The sequence below is a fragment of the Tubulanus polymorphus genome, chromosome 2 (genome assembly GCF_964204645.1).
Source record: "Tubulanus polymorphus chromosome 2, tnTubPoly1.2, whole genome shotgun sequence".
Lineage (NCBI taxonomy): Eukaryota > Metazoa > Nemertea > Palaeonemertea > Tubulaniformes > Tubulanidae > Tubulanus > Tubulanus polymorphus.
In genome coordinates, this window is record NC_134026.1 from 24239215 (window position 1) to 24261148 (window position 21934).

Below are 21934 nucleotides of genomic sequence, written 5' to 3' on the forward strand. Positions count from 1 at the left end.
CAAATGATCTCTATTAATTAAGAAACTACTTAAAGTTTCAAGTTATTATTTCACATTTATTTTATCTAAAATATCATGGATATATAAAACTATGAAATCATCAATACATAAATCCATACATAAGTACTACATGATCATTATTTTAAAAACATACCTCAAGTAATTGGAACATAGAATACTCGGTATCAGCTCCAGTAATATTTTACATTCAACTGCAGAAATGGCCTAAAGAGATGACTGCCTTACCATTGGTTAATTAAAAAATAGTAAACAACTTCTTTCAAAGCAGCACTTGAATCAACAGATATTGAAAAAAAATTCTTGATTGAATATACGGACAAAAATACAATGAAGAAGAAGATATGGTTAACATGAGAGTACTGAGGTAGCAGACAACTTCAATCAGGAGACTAACAGTTTCAAAGCTTACAGCTTGGTCCCAAATAAAATAAGACTAAAAGGTGGGTGTTTAGAACACTAACAGGAGAAATGAGAATGAATCATCAGCATATGGCTATTGTCAATATATCTGGCATACATATATGTACAATGCTTGCATTGAGATAAACTTTATCTTTGAGACCATCCATCTCTTAAATGCACACATTTGAAATGAAAAGTCTTCTACCTATGGTAGGACATTCTTATAGGACAAGGTTCAACATGCGAAACAGCCATTTCTCCATCAATATCCAAGTTCTAGCCTTTGAAAATAATCATCACTGTTTAAGATAAGAGGAAGAGACAACTATGGAAGTATTAAAGAATGCAAGATGAATTCATTACGTTATTGAATTCAAAAGTGGTGGCGTGTGGCACCAAACCTCAAGTTAAGTCTAGACAAGAAAAGAAACATCTTAAAACTACAGTGAGTGGATTGTTAAGACTGAATTATCATTTCAAAATATGGATAAAGAGAATATTCCGTTGTTTGCTTTGAGCTAAATTCAACGACAAAAATAGCTTTATGTGAGGTAGCATGGTATAACGCATTTTGCTATAAAATCTGGTTATGTGCTACCTAAGTTTTTGACAGACAATCTATTTGCAGCAAACCACCAATCTTTAATCTTTAATTTGAATGACTGTGGTGAAAGTGCATCCATCATTATCATTCTTTTTATCTTTATAGGAAAGAGCAAATAGGAAAGTAACTTATTTGTACATTACTTATGTAATAGTTATGCCCCAATACACTTATATATGCATCTAATGCGCAAAAGCTGTGAATACAAAAAATTCTAATCTGACATATTCAAAACAACAGTAACTTCTATGGTTCGGGAAGACTTAACAGTTAATTCTAAATTTTGTGCAGTAAAAAAGGCTATATACTTTTCTCAGGAAATGTATGACTTGGTCATAAAAGTATAGTATAGTTTGATAAGTATCGAAATATTTTGCCAGCAAATAATAATGATAATACTAATAATAATTTAAATACACGTCTTAATGAATTATATTACAACATCAAACAGGAAAGATTCACACATGCGAAGTCAATTACAGGTACTCAATAAAGGCTTTTCATATGTTCGATGAATAGTTTCCAGGAATGGTACAGAGATCTAATAATATGTACCAGAATGAGAAAGCAGTGTGTAGTAACCAGGAACAAACGAAAACATACAATGCATTTCCCTTCACAGCATATCGCATGCATGAATTGTGCAGAAAAAAAAAAGAAATATCACTCAGATTCGGTATAACAGTGAAAAATCTATCTCGACAAACAAAACTGGTCCTCTAATATCACCTTTGTTTTATAATTATCAATAACATATTCTGGACCAACAAAATATTATGTACAACCTATAAAATATGCCAATACTATAACAATAATAATCTACCACGCCTGTGTTGGCAATTCTATAGAAATACAAAATAAACAACGCACATGTATATATTACTGAAAAATAATAATAGTGCGATTTCCAGATGAAGAAAATTTACAATAACTAACAGTTTAGATTTCGCTGAAAAAATTATAGAAAGGCTATAATTGTTTGAATTTTGCTGTTTAAGATCAGGATATATCCCAAAAAACAACACATTAATCATTTTGTTAATCATTTTAAGTCATTAATGCCCTATTTTTAGGAAGCTTTTTTGTTAAACAGTTATATGGATAGGCTGAAATCAATCCATTCCAGATGAGCTTAAATATCATTTGTTTTCATTGAATTCTACTCGTGACGATGAACCGCAGCTATGTAGAAACGCCACCATTACCCTGACTCGAGTGATTCATTCTTTCATTTACTTCCTTCAACATCAACGACGTATGTACACAATTAGTGCTATCAAAATTGATCGAAAATGTTTTCCCTACTTAATATTCTACCTAATACCAGGATACATCTATCATCATTTATAAGATGTACTACCGTATTTCTTTCTGTAAAAACCTCATTTCTGTCTAAGAAAAGGCACGTCTTTTTAAATAGTATTCAATTTTCTCAATGTATATACACTCACACTACATATGCTAATCTGTAGGGATAAATTGCGTTATAAATACATTATCTGGTGATTATATTGTTCCCTAGTAATGTGTCTGAAGACCATTTCAAACAATGAAAATAACAGTCACCAACCAACACATGCTTCCATTACATCAATAAACATGTATTTCCACCAACAAAAAAAAACTATCTGATTTATCAAATATATCACGTATCAAATATTTCCTCCAGTTTCAAATTACTAAACATTATCTCAAAACATAGATAGTACAAGCTGTTTAAGACTGTAACTAATTTCAAAAATACAACATCAAAATATTTACTCAAGTAGATCTTGTTTGGTAATCAGAAAATTTTTTGTAAACATGTTTAAAGACATACCGGGTTGTCATTCATACACATACGTCAACATTCACCAAGCATTGATTATGAAATGGTTCCTCGAGACAAATGCGCCATATTTTCATATTGTTAATTAGACTTCTTAATGCTGCCTTAATCACATCACCGGAACCATTCGATCTACTGAGACCACCATCGTCCTTTTCCTCTGTTTGAGACATGCGATCCATAAGTGCTGTCTTATGGATGCAGATGCCATCTGTCATGCAACTCCTGAGATAGGTTCAGAGCTTGCTGCGGCAGCTACAGTTGGTTTATTCTTCTCATGCAGCTTTTCACATTTCATTATTAAACATAGATCCATAATTGCGCAATCCATGCACTATTATTTTGTTATATCTATCACGTGTTGCAATATTTTCAATTGTCCGTATCGAACATATGCGGCATATTTTTGGCGAGAATTGAGCACATCAATGTTTTTGAGTAGTTTTTCTTCGTCACTTAAAGACCTCGGGTATAAAGTTTGACATTTCTTTGCGACCCTGGAATATAACAATGTATTGATTGTGAAGTGAGATTCAGATCAAAAAGAGCCGAGCTATAATAATAAATGGCTAATACCAACTTACCTATGAAATATACTTTTCCAAAGTGTAGGCATTGAGGGTACAGACTCTGCAAACAACAACAACAAAAATAAAATACTGTCTAATCAATGAAAAATAATAGTTACAACTAGAGCTGTGTCCAAGGACTTACTGTAAAGGAGTTTATCATCACAACTAGCCGTACTTTCTGCATCACTCCAACCTTCCTGTTCTCGGTGTTCTTCGAATTCGCTTCGAGTCATCGATAATACCTTATAAATAGAAAATCTACACGTTTGATACAGATCAAAGTAGTGCTGCCACCTTGCACGCAATGTAGTAAGCTTGAACTGCCTGCAGCGTGGAAGCCTTTACAACCACTCCGTACTCTATAAAACAACAATCTAATCTACATGTATTTTCATAATTCCTCTCATTGAGGATGATTCGATCAACTTTCTCATTTTGATAAGCACATAAAATGTGTTCAAATGAATATGAAATACTTCAAATGAATATCTATTGGTATATTCGTTATACAATAATTCTCACCTTCAAAGTATGATAAAGTTCCTCTTCAGTAAGAACGCCATCCGTACCGAAAACAAATCCGCCATCATCAGGTATCAACTCCTGAAGAATATTATTCATCAAATGAATTAAAAGTCAGATTTCCTTATCAGCAGTTCAAAATACAGTTTATATACAGTATATAAGAATATAACACATACAGTCATACGAAACTATAGAAATGTCATACATATCGTATTCGCTCAAATATAAATTCTATCTGAATACAACATAAATATTGTGCACGACATTTTACCTAAAACTGTTTGATATCGAAGATAAGGATTTACGAAGATGTAAAAATTTAAATGCAATCTTCTTGGTCTATATTTTCACATACCAGTCCTTGAAGAAATTCCCATTTTTCATCTAAAAGATCCATATCTTCCGAATCCTGTTTGGCAATTTCATACACTAACTTCATTGGAATGTCAACCTTAACAGAGATTTAAAGGTAATCATAAATGGTAAATATTTAGTAAGTTTTTCAGGAGATACATAAAATATACAAACTTACGGTGTCATTATGATTTTGAGGGTACTGTTCAGCAAACCCATACATATGTAATAGCTGCCAGTTTGCAAGTGGACCATATGTATTAAACACTTCCTCGCCCTAACACACATAACATAGAATAATAAATCGAACCATCCAAGTAACGAGGATTGATAAATAAATAATAATAAATGTTTACTGGTATGATTGAATTGACAGTTATTCCACCATCAAAATGCAATAAAAGTTTAAGTACTACCCTTAGAAATTCTTTAATGTACACAAAAATGACCAATATGAAATAGTTTTATTTCCTTTTGATGATGAAATTTTTTCTTGCGATTGTATTTACCTTTAATATTGGTTTCAAAGAGACCATTTTCAACGATTCCTTCCCCCATATTAGATTTGCATTGTTCTTTGCTATATGATTTAATACATCCGCTAATGGCACCATCATAGGTAACGGTTTTACAGGTAAAGTAGAAACGTTGTCGTTGCTTATATCATTCAAAGCGTCTTCGTTTTCTGGCTCTGTAAAGCTGTACGCCATAACGAATGATACCATCTTTTTATACATATCTAGACTATGGCATTCGGACCTGAAGAATATATAAACCGATGCTACTAAATAAAACAAATTGTAATATAGTACAAATATGATTCAAGGCTAAACTTAATGAGGAAGTTAAGGTGCTTAAAAACTTAGCTCATATTTGCATTACAAATTTCAAACATGTACAGGCATATTAATGAATTTGCAACTATCACTTAAGGGTCATCGGGACCCGACATAACTGCTTCATAATATGGGGCTGTATGCAAATATTGTAGAAAGAAATGATATATAAAAATAAATCCATCAGATCGACATTGATTTTTGAAGAGAAACATCATATTGAATACTGAGATTGTAACCTCAGCATTAACACGCGAAAAACGACAATAATCAATGAGTAATAACAGACCAGTTCTTCAAAAATGGAAATAATGGTCGTTTTGCGATTGATACCTACGGAAAGGTTTCAGGGTGTTTTTTCATGAAAGGAAGTACGATTTTGTTGAATTCTTTTTTTATATTCTCCAGGTCTTTTTCGACTGCGTCGTGGATGCCGGTTCCTTTCAGCTCCTTGGCGCGTTCTTTTCTGGATAAATAGAAAATGACTTGGTTAGTTTTTTTTTTCGAGTGATCTACTGCATGGCTAATTTCATCCAGAAAATGGCTACAGTACAATGCCATTATCTAATGATGTGACGGTTTGCTAGCAGTCTTCTGCCAGTCTCAGTGACTAACACTATACAGTCTTCAGCTCAATGTCCGGAGAAACCAATGATTCTAACATGCTGTTGATGTTTGCGATGTTAGAAATGTTAGCAAATCTACAACTCAGATTAATCCAGTCCATTAATTTTCAGTCTCTAGGCTAACAAGTGTGGCACAAATTTTGAATTACATGTAGTCATAGCAAATGAACCAAACAGTTCAAAATCAAAATTTATTTAAAGCGCGTAATTAGGTAAGCAATACGTACCTTTCCCAGAACATCGGAGGATCAAGTTCTTTGAAGTCCGGCACCAAATCGATGTATGGTCGCCATCTTGAATGCGGCGATGTATATTCATATAATAATGACACTAACAATGGTACCCATCCACTGTTACTTTTCAATGATTCAGACTCTGAAAGTATAAAACGATCAGGACATTAATTTAATCATAGTCTCTACAGATCGGCCATTCCTGGATTAAAGGAGTTTTAAAGGAGATAATTCCAAATTTCAAGGTGTCTGCATCACTGGCATATCCATATCACAGTACACTCCTCCTAATCTGTACTTCATATCTCGATGCATGGTTGTTTTGTAAGCAATTATTACTCTTTACACTATTAAAATCTGTTTCTACTTCGGCAACCGCCTTATTAGTTAAAGGAAAAAATCCTGGTCCGAACTGTATCGGTTTAGGCATTTTCCACTGTACAACTACAGTAAACCTCACCTTACTCTGACATGGCCGACTGTTAACTAACTCAAACAAGAAACAATGTAATTTTTCAGACTTCCTCAAGTATTTTCCTATCCTTAACTCAAATTATGCTAACCTCAAACTGATTTTGCCAGTTCCAGTTAGTCTGGGTTAGGCGAGGTTCACTGTACAAAAATTTCTAATTGCCTATTTCTCAAAATTGAAATATTTTTGGGCATTTTGTTCAATTGAGTTTCAAGCACCTATAAAAGCATTCTCAGTTTAGGAGTTTTTAAGGAATCAAGGAGTTGTAGGGACTCTGTTACCGATCTCATAAGCCCATGTGCTCGGGACAGTCCGCAGAGAACTCAATACCAAATTTGAGTAATCTAATCAAAATAACGAAGTAACCACATTTCAAAGCACAATTTGAGATTCTTTTTTGCATTTCAGAAAGAAATTGTTCATTATCCTCGCAGTTCACAGTTCTATCAGTCATAACTGAATATCATAAAATATAGAACATAACCATCCACCTGCTCTTATACCCCAGAGGACAACTAATTCTCAAAATGATATTACCATGCATTTCAGACATGACATAAATTTCAGATTACGCAGATAAGAAATTCTCCAGGTATGATAATGGTTTGGACCAAAACAACGAATACATTTTCAGTAATTTTAATGAATCAAATAAACAATGAAGTTAAGTATCAACGTCTTAAATAAATAAATGCATGACCAATACTCATCAATAAAAAGAACTGCCATTGGACCTGAAATGGCCATTGAAAATAAGCAAATATACATCTTGATAAAATATATGACTAGGCCTGTAACATTATTAAGCGCACAATTCGTAAATAACGAATAGATTTTAGATATCATCATAGGGCTCTATTGAGAAGTGAAGAGCACAAGAGTATTGAATACCCAATTATTCTCAACACACCTCAAAAAAATAGACGGACGTGTGACAACAACGGACACCGTACGGCCTGACTCGGGGCAGTGATTAGAAAGTCACAAGACACCAAACTTTCATCAAACAATGCTCAAGCAGCACCTGGTCGGCGCTTACTAAATCCACAACAAAACCATAATACAAAGCTACTATCGCTCCTACTACTCTCCTGTTCAATGGAGAAATAAACCTTCCGATTAATGGCCTAGTGATTCCAAAAAAGTAATAAGTTTTTTTAAGAAAATCAGTTGTTTATTCGCCACATCTAGATAGAAAAAATTCGATATCAAGTTTGTTTATCTAAAACACGATGAAAGTCATTACAGGCAACCTATCAATTTACGGTAACACGTTCATTTGAAGTTTTCATTTTTAAAAAAACCCTTATTGTGCCTCGAGGTACCACGGTAAAAAATTGACGAGATGAAATTATTCAACGAACAAATACCGGTTTCCCCAGTGATACCCGATATACTGTGTGCCTGCAGGCGAAAAAATCGTCGGTGGCTGTTTTTTTATCTGATGGATGAAGTTACGTGCGTTTTATTCTCTGGCTGCGATATAAGCACAGCGCGCGCACACACTCACACACACTCACACACACACGAGATGTCAGTGTCTAAACAATCAATGGCGAATACAGATCCCTTGCTGACCAGATAACCATGGTAACGGAGACTCCATCCCTGACAGCGTTCTGTCCTTTGCAGACCGAACGAAGTACGTCTGCATAAGCCAGCTATCCACACGTATATAACTGCCGGCATTTTATTGACTTAGTTCTTACAATCCAGTAATCATTGTACAACCAAACCAAACTCTCCCATCATTCTTAAAGCGGGCCTGTAGCCAGGGGTGTGTGCATTTGGCACATCGGCGCAAGATCCAGAGTTCCGCTATTTTTTGTCTAAGAAAATTTATTAGAATGCATTAATGTTTCAGTGACTTTGAAACATTAATGTCAGAAATGTATCTAAACTGCTTCAAATTTTCCCAAACCGCCACAGGAGGTTTTTTGTACCCACCCAGGCTGCGTACGGGCCTGTAAAGCGTATTAGCCATTCGATCGTTCAATAACTAACCTTTTGAAATGCAACCCGATGGAACAAAAAAATTCATAAGACATCTAGAATAATGCTATTGAACTGGAACTGAGTTTCTTTAAATCATACGAAGATCTTCAAATATTTTTCAATGAATACAATGGGACTTAACTTACCAGTTTTTAAAAGATCGGCTATATTGGTAGTATCCGAAGTGAGAATCACGTTTCGAGGTATTTCAAATAGAACTTCACCTTCATCAATATCATACTCCGCAATCATTCCATACTGCGCGCATACGCTTTCCTTCTGAATGGTCACCTGAAAAATACCATTTTGGATACAATTTCAATCAAAGTTTTAAAACATATTTATCTTCGTTATTCTAATAAGTCTGCAAACAAACGCTACATCCAATTCAGATAATTTACCAAGGTGACTCATAGAACAGGTAGATAAAGAAATGAAGAAAGCCATAGGCCCACATCCATAGCCCAATACTATAAATGCGGAGGGGTTTTCCGGTCCCATACATGCGATTGCATATATTTTTTTTTCAAGCTATGCCAGACAATATTTAGACATGCATTGCCATTGAAGAGTCTTTGTACAATGGCCGGTTCATAATAGAATGTAGGGTACAACACAACGTATTCTCCTCAACTAGCGACTGACGACCAATAGTCAGAGAATAAACCAGATGAACGCTACAGATAATAGTGGACAAATTTTTTTCTCCAAATAATGCGGTATACGTACAGGTACAATCAGTATTCAAAGAGAATCCTCCTCGGCAATATTAGTACCAGAAGAGAGCGGAGTTTTAAACAGTCCCCGAGAACACCACCAACATCGAACAATATCACAAATCTCAACTATTCTATCTTGTAAATATGTTTTATCAGCGAAATGAATACAGTATTTCATACAAGTAGTAGAGACTTAACAGTAATTACTGAGCAAAAACAGTGGCGGAACTATTTTCTTGTTCGGAACAAACTAAATGATGAACGAACGAATGAACGATGCGTTTAATTCGTCGAGCACAGATGGTAAATTTCTCGAAGCTGCTTCGCCGGATGGATCTAAACGCCGCGCAGACTCATTTAAGCGTCAAATCACCGACGCGATTGGAAGACGCGACGATCAATAGCGAGAGATTTAACTCTCAATTAAACTTGATTTTAATCATTTGTGAAACGACGTTACTCGACGCAGTCAAATTAGAGTTTTCCATGTTCGAGTGGAATTAGGAAATTACCGCTCGCCGACGGAAAACCGACAAAGAAAAACGCTTTCAACGTCGATATACAACAATAACGACAGACATCGTCGAATGTCTTAATCAATACAATTCACATGAATAAATCCACATCATACTTAATTATACTCATGAAGTCGACGACCCTGATCGTTTCGATTAAAAGTGAACTTTTTATTCGTTCGAATGGCGAGAACATCGAGACAGACTTAAGTGATTTACTACTTTGTATACACCCTCTGAATTCTACATGATGATGAGGGGGCATAAAAAAAAACTGTGACCCTACCGGTGACCCGGCGTTTGTCCACGTCGATTCAAAAAATAACAATACATGATAACCGCTCTGGACAGAAGGGTTGACAGATGCTGCTCTTTCGCCCGTCTTGACCATGCAGAAAACGAAACAGCTGCGTAAGCGTGCAAATTAGGCAGACGGCAAAAAATCCCGACGTCTTGTGCAGAAAGTGTGGACATTCAAAACAATGACAAAGGCCACAATCAAAAAAGCTGTTTGGCTGAACACCGGACACTAGTCAGAACAATGAAGCCCCACGGGTATGAAGCGCTAAGCCTAATTTATTCACCATTCGTCTTTTGTATTGAACACTGAAATCGACTGCGGACGCTCGGCCACTTGTACAAATGGGTTATGCATACAGTAAATCGCATATCCAATCTCGGCTGGATTCAGTCACCCAATTGCCCGAATTTCTGTGAAAAGTCAGCATTTCACAGGCTACTTGCCATTCACCGATTGTATGCCTCTTTAATACGAGATCTGGCTCACGAATGTTGAATTTACATCAAACGCGGAACAGATTCTCAAAAATATAAATCAACCCTACTGAAAAAAGCCCTGATGAAAAATCAGTTCTTAAAACTTATCGTTCCATCAAAGTGTTTTAGTATGTTGATTAGGCCTATAGGCGCTGACCTATCTATCTTACCTTAAATACCATCAACACTTCAATTGATATCACAGGAAAACTAGCCTTTCATTCCGGCTATGGCTAGACTAACATATCTGATATGATAAAAAATGCTTCTCAAGAAAAATAACAAGCTTAGTCCATTAAGACCGCAGGATGTAACACGAAGACTCTCATAAATTGACAACATCGTGTTGAATTTCATCATAAAGATTTGCGGCCACTTTCGTTGAATCATGTTTGAGAAAATGACAAGAGAAGCAAAAAGCCTTTCAAGCTTCCCTGCATCTACTCCATAGCCCTAAAATATCTAGGCCTATATATAAAATATATCAGCTATATACCTATATACCTAAGCTTTCATCAATCATCAATATTAATTCCAAAATCCTCATCAATGTCTATATTTATGGCAATAATAATAATACATTCATTCCACTTTATCTATCGACCTATGCTACATATAACTGCATCTTCTTTCACCTCCTCCATCTCTCTTCGACATCTTCCAGTAAAAAGTTGTACAGACTACTTACTACACACTACACTTACAACTACTACAGGAATTCTAACAACATACAGCTCAGCTTTTTACTAGTTTTAAAACTCCAATTACTGACATTCCTATGCTTGTCAAAATAATGATCTATTTGATGATGAATGGATACTGAAGTCACACTCAAGAAGAGATAGTAGAAGCACAAAAACGCGAAAACTCGACTGACCACCACAGAAAATTGACCACAGAATTGGACGCAATTCTACACGGTTTTAACTACGTACCTTGTGACTGATTGCGATTTTCTCGTTCTTACACCACTCGACGAATTTGTCGACTTCGTTTCTATCGCCATTCGACGCGAATTTCTTGGATGGTAGGACGTCCAGCGGGCCAGTCTCCTCCGCATGGCTTCTCTTGCACGTCGCCATATTGGCAAATGTCATAGTGAACATTCACACCTTCAAAAACAGGAGATAATACCGTAGTTAAAATGATCGACGTAAGAGGGCAGCAGGTGACGGTTGTTACTGGCATGCACTCTCGCCGGTGCGCCAAGTCAACTTTTGAACTCAAGTTAAATTATATTTCTTCGTATCAAACAAGCTGGGACGAATATATGCAAAAGAATTGCATAGAAACAATACAAACGGAAAATGATAACAAGGAAAGATATATGAGCGCACTCAAACCAAACCGCCAGTTTTATTCACTTGGGCCAAAAAATTCTAAGATGTCTTTTACAATCTTTTTTTCATTTTGAAAATCGTACATACAAGTACAAAAAGCACGACGAAGTTCAAATGAAATTTCTTTTACTTTGGCTAGGATTCCAATTGGCCGTCGTTCAGGTGTGATCGGAAGCTCCCCACCAGGTGCTGAAATTGGTTTTTGATGAACCAATGCGGCCTCGGCTCCGTCCAAGGCGGGCTTTGGCAATCAAACTGTTGCCTCACGATAAGACTATTATAAGATATGATAGCCTATTTATAATCACTCTTTCATGCTACTTCGGTAAATTGATTGAAATTTTTTCACAAAAAGGAGAAAAAGAGTTTCATAGGTCTACCTCATAACACACACACACACACACACACACACAACATCCAGATTTCGGCACATTTGCCCATAAGTGCGAGGAACATCTCAGTTATCAACTCTTACTGAACTACCTTTCCAGTTTAATTTTCCCCGAGATACACATAATGTTCCGACAAAAATCTAACAAAAAAAACCTAAATTTCGGAACTTGTTTTATTATACACTCGTGCAAAAACTAATATATCATTTTTTATCGATACGGTATCCAGGATTTGCGCAGTTGGCGGTACCAATAGCCAATTAGGTTTAAACCATACAGTGCTGCCGCTATGCTATGCTACAAACATACCCTGGCAGTCAATGTGTTTGTTGCCTTTACACCATGAGGTGCTGCCGCCCACCGAGACAGCACTTGATTGCCAGAGTCTGTTCATAAATCATATTAGTGTATGAAAAATCCGCTAGCTCAGCAGCACTTTACGGTGTAACAAGGCAGCACCTAAAGCATGAATAATACTTTCCTCTATTAAGAAGCAGTTCAACAACCGTTTACAACCCGCAATAATTATGACCTAAGCATTCCACATACCACAGATTAAAGACAATTTCTTCTGTGAATCTAGGGCCCTAAGCAACTAAATATTTCAATGGCTAAGATATTTTCTGAATTAAACTCTTGAATTCGAATCCTATGTCGAAAAGATACCCGACACATTTTCGATTCATTTGTTTTATTCCCGGGATATTTTCTTTTATCTTACGAAACCTCAATCGAATTTTACCAGACTTGTTCGTTGAGAGGCCAGTCTCGATTACATTATTTGATCTCATTTTTTGGGCGAAAGCGAACTGTGGCCAGTGGTTTCTTTCAGCTCCAATTAAATGAAATAAGTACCGTAGTAATTTTTGTGAAGTTATAAATGGTCGGTCATCTTTGCTGCAATAATTGCAGATGTTCATCGTGGAGTGTACGAAGCCGAAATCTTGTTATGAACGTTGAATTCAAGATTATTTCATGATGTTTAGAAAGTTTTTAATTTCACAAATTTCATATCCATTCAAAATTAAGGAGAGATCTCAATAAATCAATGACACTCGATATGTGTGTATGTGGAATCTGCAATAAAATATGACCCCAGTGAAGTCATTACTTGTTCCTTATTCCGTATTCTGTTACTTATTGAGAATTCATCTCCCAATAAGGAACAAGGAACAAGTTACTTGTTCCTTGTTCCTTATTGGGAGATGAATTCCCAATAAGTAACAGAATAAGGAATAAGGAACAAGTAATGAACTTCACTGGGGTTGGCATAAGATATGCCAGTATTGTTTTATTTATTTTACCCCATTTCCGCACCGTAGTTCATTTTCGATTAATCAGAAATTTAAATTCCTTCATTACCAGTAGATGCGCCATTGGCAGTGTTTAAAAGAAGAACTATATCTAATCATGGATTATAAATCGAATCATCTTATAGTCCATCTAATCCATCACATCCTTCATCCGATGTTCAGCATCTACTAGTACTAGGGTCCGGACTGCTTTGCAATTTAGATAAGTCTACCCATTTTGTCAAGATAGAATGTTGAAACTAGGACACTCAACTCTCTCAGAAATTGCATCTACGAATGCATTCTTCAGAAATTTTCTATCTCTGAGGAACCCTGCTTTAACTGCAGCCCATTTCTTCAGTGTGGCTGCTTTATCCAAGAAATGCCCTTCATATTCCTTTGAATATCTGCCTTCCAATTTTCCCAGATACGCCTGAATAAAGTCTCTTTCCAAGATTCGATGAAATAAAAAAGCTGAAGACAGTAGGTAATGTATTAACATTCTGAATGTTATTTTTATTTAATTTCGTTAAATGTTCTTCTATACACTAGATAGAAACACATCTTTCAATATACAATTTATTTGGCAGAGCACCACACACAGAAAAGGGTTAGGTAGAAGATTTTATAGAAAAATCCATCATATTACACAGTTGCTTTTTTAAAATCTGAAATGCATTTAATTTCAGGTGACTATGAATCAACATATGCTTACCAAACAAACAGGTGGAAATGAAGTTCAAATATTTAATGAAACAAATTTAAGTTTATCGACGACGGCTCAAAAAGTAAAATGGGAAATAGCATTCAAATTTATTACAAATTGGAAACACATTAAAATGCCATAAAATCTTATACATTCTACTTCATCATTTCAATTTTTGTCACGTGTTGGATCCTATATTAAACACGGAGTGAGTTGCATAAAACTAGTTCACTTTCAAATACATTTGTAGTTGTAAAAATCACAATATTATGATTATACTTATACATAGTGAATGATATAGTTCTTAAGTCCACCAACACATTTTAGTAAGAGGGATAGACCCAGTGAGAGATTAATGACAGAACAGAATGGGAGGGGACGCTTTTTGGCAAAATAAAAACTTAAACGATGCATACAATAACTATAGATATTTATATTTTAAAAAAAACAACACTTGGAGCAGAAAATGCCATGGTTTTAATCATTATTGGAAATCTTTTCATTACACTTCCCTTTCTTACTACACTCCCCACCCTCAAAAAACAAATATCAGAAGGAAATTTAATTGGTGCAAGTTTTGGCAGCGACTCGTTCAGAAATTGAGGTTAAAATGCATCCACGGGTAATTTCTCCTCATAACGAGATATGATAAATTAAACAGACAGTCATTTCGGATAATATAATTGTAATCATAGCACATAATGAGCATACAAAATAAACTCAGATCTACCAGGTAGGTCGTCAAATTTCACAGCGCACAAAACCATTTTTTAAACACACCATAATCAGCGTAAATCAAATACTGAGTTACACTCAAAAAAACTTATTTTGATTCAGTGACAGCGAAAAACGTTTACCAGGATAATGGCACTTTCATCACAAAGTGCAGTGATTAATAAATATAATGGTGAAACAAAATTGATGTAAGACCCGAATCATCGTCTTTCAGGTAGAACACATTTCACTCTGCAGCAACTCTCAACTGTTAACTTCTCTTTTATCAACAGCAATAATTTATCTTTCGAATATCAAATTTACACATCATGAAATGAAGGTTATTCCGCAATGAAATAATTTAAGTCTAGCTTTTAATAACTAGTGCATTGTGCCCACGTGTTCAAATGATCAAGTTCTTGAAAACCGTTGGCGTAATGAATCAAAACAAGGAATGATGTGTATAAGCAGCCTTAAAAGGAAATTATCCCTGAGATTTTGAATTTTTTATTTATTACTTTAATTCATTTCCAACAATATTTCTAAGAGCTGGACTAAAAATGTCATCGACTATAAAATGTACCTCACGATATAGTCTGTCATAGGTGTATGGTCACATCATATTCTAGATTAAAACCATTAAATAAAACACTTTCTGTAGATCGTGTGAAAAATTCTTATTCATGCATTTGTAAAATGTACCAATAAAGGGTAAGAGAATGATTAAAATCCATATGGTCATTAAGATTACTTATTTGAGGGTTTCACTTTAGGCGTGTGTACACTGAAAATATATGGCTAGTTCTTTTTGAAATTGAGGAACTGAACGCAGAGAAAAATAATTAATTCATGGATGTAAATAGAAAATTGTTGACAATATACTACTTGCTCTATGAGCTGGTGTCTGATAAAATGAGTCAATGAAATGTAAAATTATCATTCCAGTTGATATAATAAATATAAAATTGACAGCTATATGTCGTGTGGAGGTTTTATTTTCAAGAACAGCACCATGTGTTCAAGTGTGCACAGTGAAAATACAGTCACAATTTACATTCTATCTTAAATGTCATGATCATTTTCTTAAGTTTTGAGAGCTGTCCTCAAATCACATAAACGTATACTACCAACAAATGAAACTAATTAAACATCATGATTTCCTAATGGTTTTTTAGCGTTCTCAATAAGTTTTCATCGAGGACAGTTTTCAAAAGACTAAATATCTTTCAACTATTATTCATAATATACTAAACACCAGTGTTTCATTCACTCAAGCAATTTTATAAATACACATTCAAAACAATATGAATAATATAACATCACCAATTTCAGCATATACAATAAACTCTTTTTACGTTCATTTTAAAAAAAGTACTTTGTACCACACAATATCTACAGTTATACACAGCATTGCATTGCTTCTATTTTTACATACAATGCGCAATAGAGAATCTTTGAACACCACGGCGTAAACATGATAATAATTTTCTATTATCAGTTCAAAAGTTGATATCTTACAAAAAGAATTCATTACACCTAACAACACTTCCGGTGTGACTATCTCGACTGAGCTTCTATTTCGTTATTTGGTTGAAGTGTATCACGACGGTCTTTTAAGTTTTGCTCAGTCGATGATGAGTTTGGCATTGGACTATTAGACTTAGATTTTGAGGTTGTCGCCGGTGAACTATTATGACTACGTGACTGATGGACAGCGGTTGCTGATGGAATGAGCGGTGGTGGCCCACCGGCTGCTGCGGCGCTACTCGGCGAATTACTTTTACTGGTATTGTTCAGATGCGAATGGTTCACAGTCACAGGGCTGCTTTGTCGTGGAAAATGCACAGCACCGGTTGCCATAGGCAAAAAGGAATCGGCTCCATGACGCAACACAGGCATTTCGTGTCGGAATGTACGTTCGCGCATCAACAACTCCTCTTTATATCGTTCGTGTTCCATCATGGCGCTCAACGGATTTTGAATCCGTCGCAGCATTAGTTCACGTTCTTGCTCAGCCATTTCTTTCTGGAACTGAAGTCTTTGGTGAGCGCTGAAATCTAATCCACGCTCGAATGGATTCCAGATGCCCGGATGAGGTGGTCGATCGGGAGGCAACCCGTATGGATTCGGAAATCGAGCCACTCGATCTAACATATTAAGCGATATCGGATGTGGCCCGGGAAGGCCTTGAGGCAGAAGGTGATCATTCCTTTTATTAAACATAACATCGTCTTTTCGATCGTCTTTCAGTCGGAGATCAAGCTTATCGTGGTTACTGTCTAAACTGTTCGCATGTTTTATATTTGTCTCTCGTTCTCCGTTTCTAATTGGAGACCTAGACCGCGGACGACTAGCGGGTCTATTGCGGTCTATATCTACACTATTACGATGATGGTCCTTGTGGTTATTTGTACTCGGTGAACCTCTGCTAAGTCTATCACGATCCCTAAAAAAAAAGATACGCATGATGAGTTATTCAGGAATACAAAGTCGAACCCAATAAAACCTCCCTTCTTTTGATGTGAATTCTCTAAAGAGATCTCGCCGAAGGGATATTGAATAAATGTAGTAACATACACAAGAATTCCTACCACCTGTCTTTTGATATGAACTTTGTTTAAGCGTTAAGCCAGAGGGAGACAGAATTGCTAAATACATGTACAAGTACAAATTCTAGAAATATGATAAGGCCATGTGAGACGAGTGTAACTTCAGGGTATTCTAAAAAAAATTCTGTAATTAGAATTCACAAGTGACTCATACAACTCACCTTTCTCGTTCCTGATCTCTCTCACGTTCTCGCTCGCTGTAAATATGAATTTTGATAAATTAAACCTCGTGCAGAAACAAACCGTTTTAGCTGCGAAATATGATGAGGCAATACATACCGCTCTCTTTCCAGTTCTTTTTCTCTTTCCCGATCATTTTCACGGCGTTCCTTTTCACGCTCAGCCTCTCTTTCTTTTTCGCGTTCGCGTTCACGCTCAAGGTCTGGTTTTGGCCACGTAGGTGGCGTTGGGAATGAGGGGGGTGTCCGATGTAATCGGTTCCAGTCATGCGGTGAAGTCATGCCAGGCACAGCCTGAAGATCACGACCTCCTAACAAACCATTACCTGAAAAAGTAGCATCATCAGATGGTTAGAGATTTTATGCCTTTTTACCAGGCCATTAACAATTTGACCATGTAGTAATAAGACAATGGCCAGCACTTCATGATAAGCTTTGTAGGAGGTAGTTAGAAAGCAAAAGTATTCATAGAACATCAAAACAACCATAGCAGAATGGTAAACCGCTGCCAGGCATACAGACTGTGTTGATAAAAGAATTATGGTTAAACCACCAGTGATGAAAGAACATTACTTTGTTGTCATGATTGGTGATCGATGTTGATTTATGTATGCTAAATTTAATAAATTAGCAGCAATGCCAAAGTGAGCCATAATATTACAGAATCACGTTTAGGCCAATTGCTGCAAAGCAAACAAAGCAATCGATCGCTTTAGAAACCAAAAATATTATTCATCGTTACCAGTAACGATATGAAAATATTTCTGAATTAATCAAAGCGAAATCGCTTTTCATATTCAAACACGACACAACCGTCTTGGAAATGGTTAATTTGATTGAAAGGCAACTCGTGTTATGTTTAGTTTACAATAATAGAAAGCTGGAATGATGAACGTCGTGTCTTATTGACATTGATTTATTGTATTAAAGAGAAGAGATCGATATGAGATACATGAGAGACAATAACACGCAGTATCGTGAATACCAAAAAAATCCCTTCAATTTCATAAGGAATATAGCGTTTGCTTTCGCTGAAAATTATTCAGGCATATCGTGCATAATCTGATTTGTGGTTTCATAAAGATTTTTTTCATTTATTGAAAATTCTCAATGCTGCAGTTTTTTGAATGTGCGAACAAGCTGCAATAGGTAAAGAAGAAGAATAACCCTGATGTATAAAGAAAGAAAAGCTAACTTTGAAAATGGTTGATGAATTGCCCAGCTTACCTGCAAGTAATTGGGCGCAATGTGGAGGAAAACCATTAGCTATTGACAGCGAACCTAATGGTCCAGCAGCAGAAAAAGAGAGCAAACAATACATGATTGTAACTCATCATCTGCTTAGAATTTCAAGAGGTTCTGATCATCTCAAAAGGGATCCGGGGACAACTGGATGAATCAGAAACTAATCAGCTAACAGCATGCAGGTGAAATCATTGAGAGGATTCAGAACCTCATATCCTACAATTTTCTTAATCAGGAAGAAACATTTTGAAGTATAATAAACACTAAGCAAATGAATCGGAAGAAATGAACTGTAGTAGTTATATCTCTGGAAAAAGAATTAATCAGGGGCAATGATTTCATGTGCTGCTTGCTGTATTTATGATCTGGCTTGGTGAACTAATGATATTGCGTAAAAAAAGACTCACCTAATCCACCAAATGGTAATGAGCTGCCTAAACCACCAAATGCACCAGGCCGAAATGGTGAAATGCCTGAAACAAAATCAAATATGCAATTGAATTATTGAATTCTTCAAAGAATAACTTTAAAAATCAATGTAGGTGTGATGCAAAAATCAATACCAATCTAGAAAAATCCAGAAATATACACAAAACTATAAGGGCGGGTCGGTGAGATCATACTGCTAATGATAACACACTTTTATTGAAAATAAATTTTATCTAAAATGAAAAACTTTGTCTATTGCGGTGATATAAGTAGTTAGAAGACATTTTACATATATTATCCAGCAAATCGATTAGCTAAGTGTTTTATTGTGAATGTCAATATATCTGCGCAGCTTTGGTAGCATGAAAAGTTAAAACTATATACATCTAGTGTTCGTGACACTCTTTCATGTCTTTGTCAATGACGAAAAAAACATCGATATTTCGTAACAAGAGACAGAATTCAATGACAAGCCCCTTCAGTCGAGCAAACAGAAAAACTGTTAAAACGTCTCTGCTCTTTGAAGCAAATGATCGGATATGGATAGGCTTAGTGGTGGAAAATCAATGCTATCAAATTAGCGTTTGTCGCCCTGAAGGCAATTTTTTCTAATCACATTCTATGTAATTGACCGCGAATGGAACGTTAAGTCTATATATAACGTACACGTAACAAAATATTTCACAAGCACGATTCATTCAAATATTCATCGCCATTCTACACCTTTTAGCAGTAACCCGCGAATAGAAATTTTTTAACCATTGGAAAATTGATAACGAACCTTCAAGCAAATAAGTAAAAAATCTAACATCAACATATATATTGCATTTTCCCTCATATTTCATAAATTTTTTTACTGTAAAATCAATTTTTGATTGATATATTTGAAAGTGTTTCATTATTCCAGGCATATATAATGGATAGTTCTAGAACATCTCAGTAGCTCTGAGTTGTACTAAGTGGCTAATCATTTGACTCACCTAAGTGACCAGCACCTATTAATCCACCATGAGGATGACCTCCGGTTTCAAATGGTGTTCGATTATGTGCAGCAGCTGAAATTGAGAGATTTTTTTAAGGTTTGCACTTTAAATCCATTGTAGTTCTAATTGTGGAATTAAATTGCTGAATACAAATGGTGAAGTTATATTTACAACACTGACCAGGTCCAATAAGTGGTTCATGCGGCCGATGTAATGACGAGCTGCCTGGAAAAATATGACTAGGAGGCCGCAAAGTTGGTTCAACAGATTTAGAGTCGGATGACTTTTGTGCTTCGGCTTGTTGCTTTTGTTGATGATGATATATTTCCCAAGCCACACGCACATGCACCGCATTCCATTTACCAGTTTTCTGCAAAAAAAGAAGAAAAACCGATCGATGTAGCGTTGAAGAATGTGAGGAAACATGCGAAATGCAACTTATCGAGAATTTTCATTATTTGATTTATCGTCCAATAAAAATCACCATGTTATTATGTATAAAATTTACATTCGCTACAGCTCCTAATTCTTAAAGCTATAAAGAGGAAGCCGGGCTCATTTTACATCGATTTGACAATAGATTGCAAAAATCCTATACTGATTTGCCGACTTCTGGCGTGTTCATGTGGAGAAACAATAAAATCAGAGTGATTTGAGCAATTCTCATTAAAATAAATCAACAACCCGTGAATAAACGGAAATAATTCAATCCCAATTCTCATCAGCTAATCTTAAAGCCGCATTGTTTGATTAGTACAGGTTTAGTGCTTGTACGCTGGATTTTACACATACAGCGCATCAGTATAAATCGCCCGACGAAAAAAGATGAAAGCATGTCGTGGCATTGATTAGTTCCTTTATTTCGAATTGTCGATTCAAATATCGCCTACTCAGAAGGTGTATTAACTGACCAGAATCACTTTACACAGCTTCCATAAAACTAGCAATAAGGCATAAAACACACAACCATTAACTGCTCGAAAGCCTTTATTGAAGTATTTTTCTAGACTATTGTTGACTGATGCCGTGTTTAATGTATTCAGCAGCAGATACCCGGCTCAACATATAATGGCTGCTAGTCCGGTAAGCATCATTTCAACGATGCTTTGCAAATTACTGCTCATGTCGCTGAATTAATAAGGGCTTAAATGATTAGAGTATGTCAATGCGGCCTGCTTAGGTAAATGGCGTCATGGAAATAGACAGCTTAACTAAGCTAAAGTCAACTAGGCTTCCCGATGGTGGTGGCGATAGCGATCTCATACAGTAAGCCTTCAGAAGCTGATCAAATTATTGGAAACTGGCCACAGATGTAGAATATAGGTTTTTCAGACATATGGTTTGGTGGCAGAAGACAAAGAAACCCCTGTCCTGCGTATGTGATCAAGTGACAAATTTAATGGTAACCATAATCATAGAGTCCAAAAGTTGGAGGTCACATTGATTTGCACCGGATTCTGTTAACACTAATACAGCAATTAAAATTCTTAGTTCTTAGTTCCAATGGAGAAATTCACTTACAGTAACGCATTAGATTGAATGCGACAGAAAAGATGCGTATTGGAA

General features: G+C 35.8%; 2 protein-coding genes across 2 annotated transcripts in view; both read right to left on the minus strand.

The window, feature by feature from the left end:
* Positions 1-55: 55 nt before the first annotated feature.
* Positions 56-11577, minus strand: LOC141898789 (N-lysine methyltransferase setd6-like). Its single transcript, XM_074784886.1, has 11 exons — positions 11415-11577; positions 8615-8759; positions 5996-6143; positions 5480-5608; positions 4816-5065; positions 4485-4583; positions 4308-4403; positions 3950-4030; positions 3570-3669; positions 3440-3485; positions 56-3352 (listed from the first exon to the last, which is right to left on the minus strand). The coding sequence occupies exons 1-11, from the start codon at positions 11574-11576 to the stop codon at positions 3193-3195; spliced, it is 1416 nt and encodes a 471-aa protein (XP_074640987.1). The 5' UTR covers position 11577; the 3' UTR covers positions 56-3192.
* Positions 11578-14011: 2434 nt separating this feature from the next.
* The window catches only part of LOC141899068 (uncharacterized), a 67502-nt gene continuing 59579 nt past the window's right edge, over positions 14012-21934 (minus strand). Inside the window, exons 14-20 of the mRNA XM_074785222.1 lie at positions 20549-20738; positions 20366-20440; positions 19364-19429; positions 18939-18992; positions 17812-18037; positions 17694-17729; positions 14012-17369 (exon numbers count right to left, since the gene is read on the minus strand). Of these exons, the coding sequence (XP_074641323.1) occupies positions 16481-17369; positions 17694-17729; positions 17812-18037; positions 18939-18992; positions 19364-19429; positions 20366-20440; positions 20549-20738 (1536 nt within the window). The 3' untranslated portion in view covers positions 14012-16480. The remainder of the gene's footprint in view (positions 17370-17693; positions 17730-17811; positions 18038-18938; positions 18993-19363; positions 19430-20365; positions 20441-20548; positions 20739-21934) is intronic.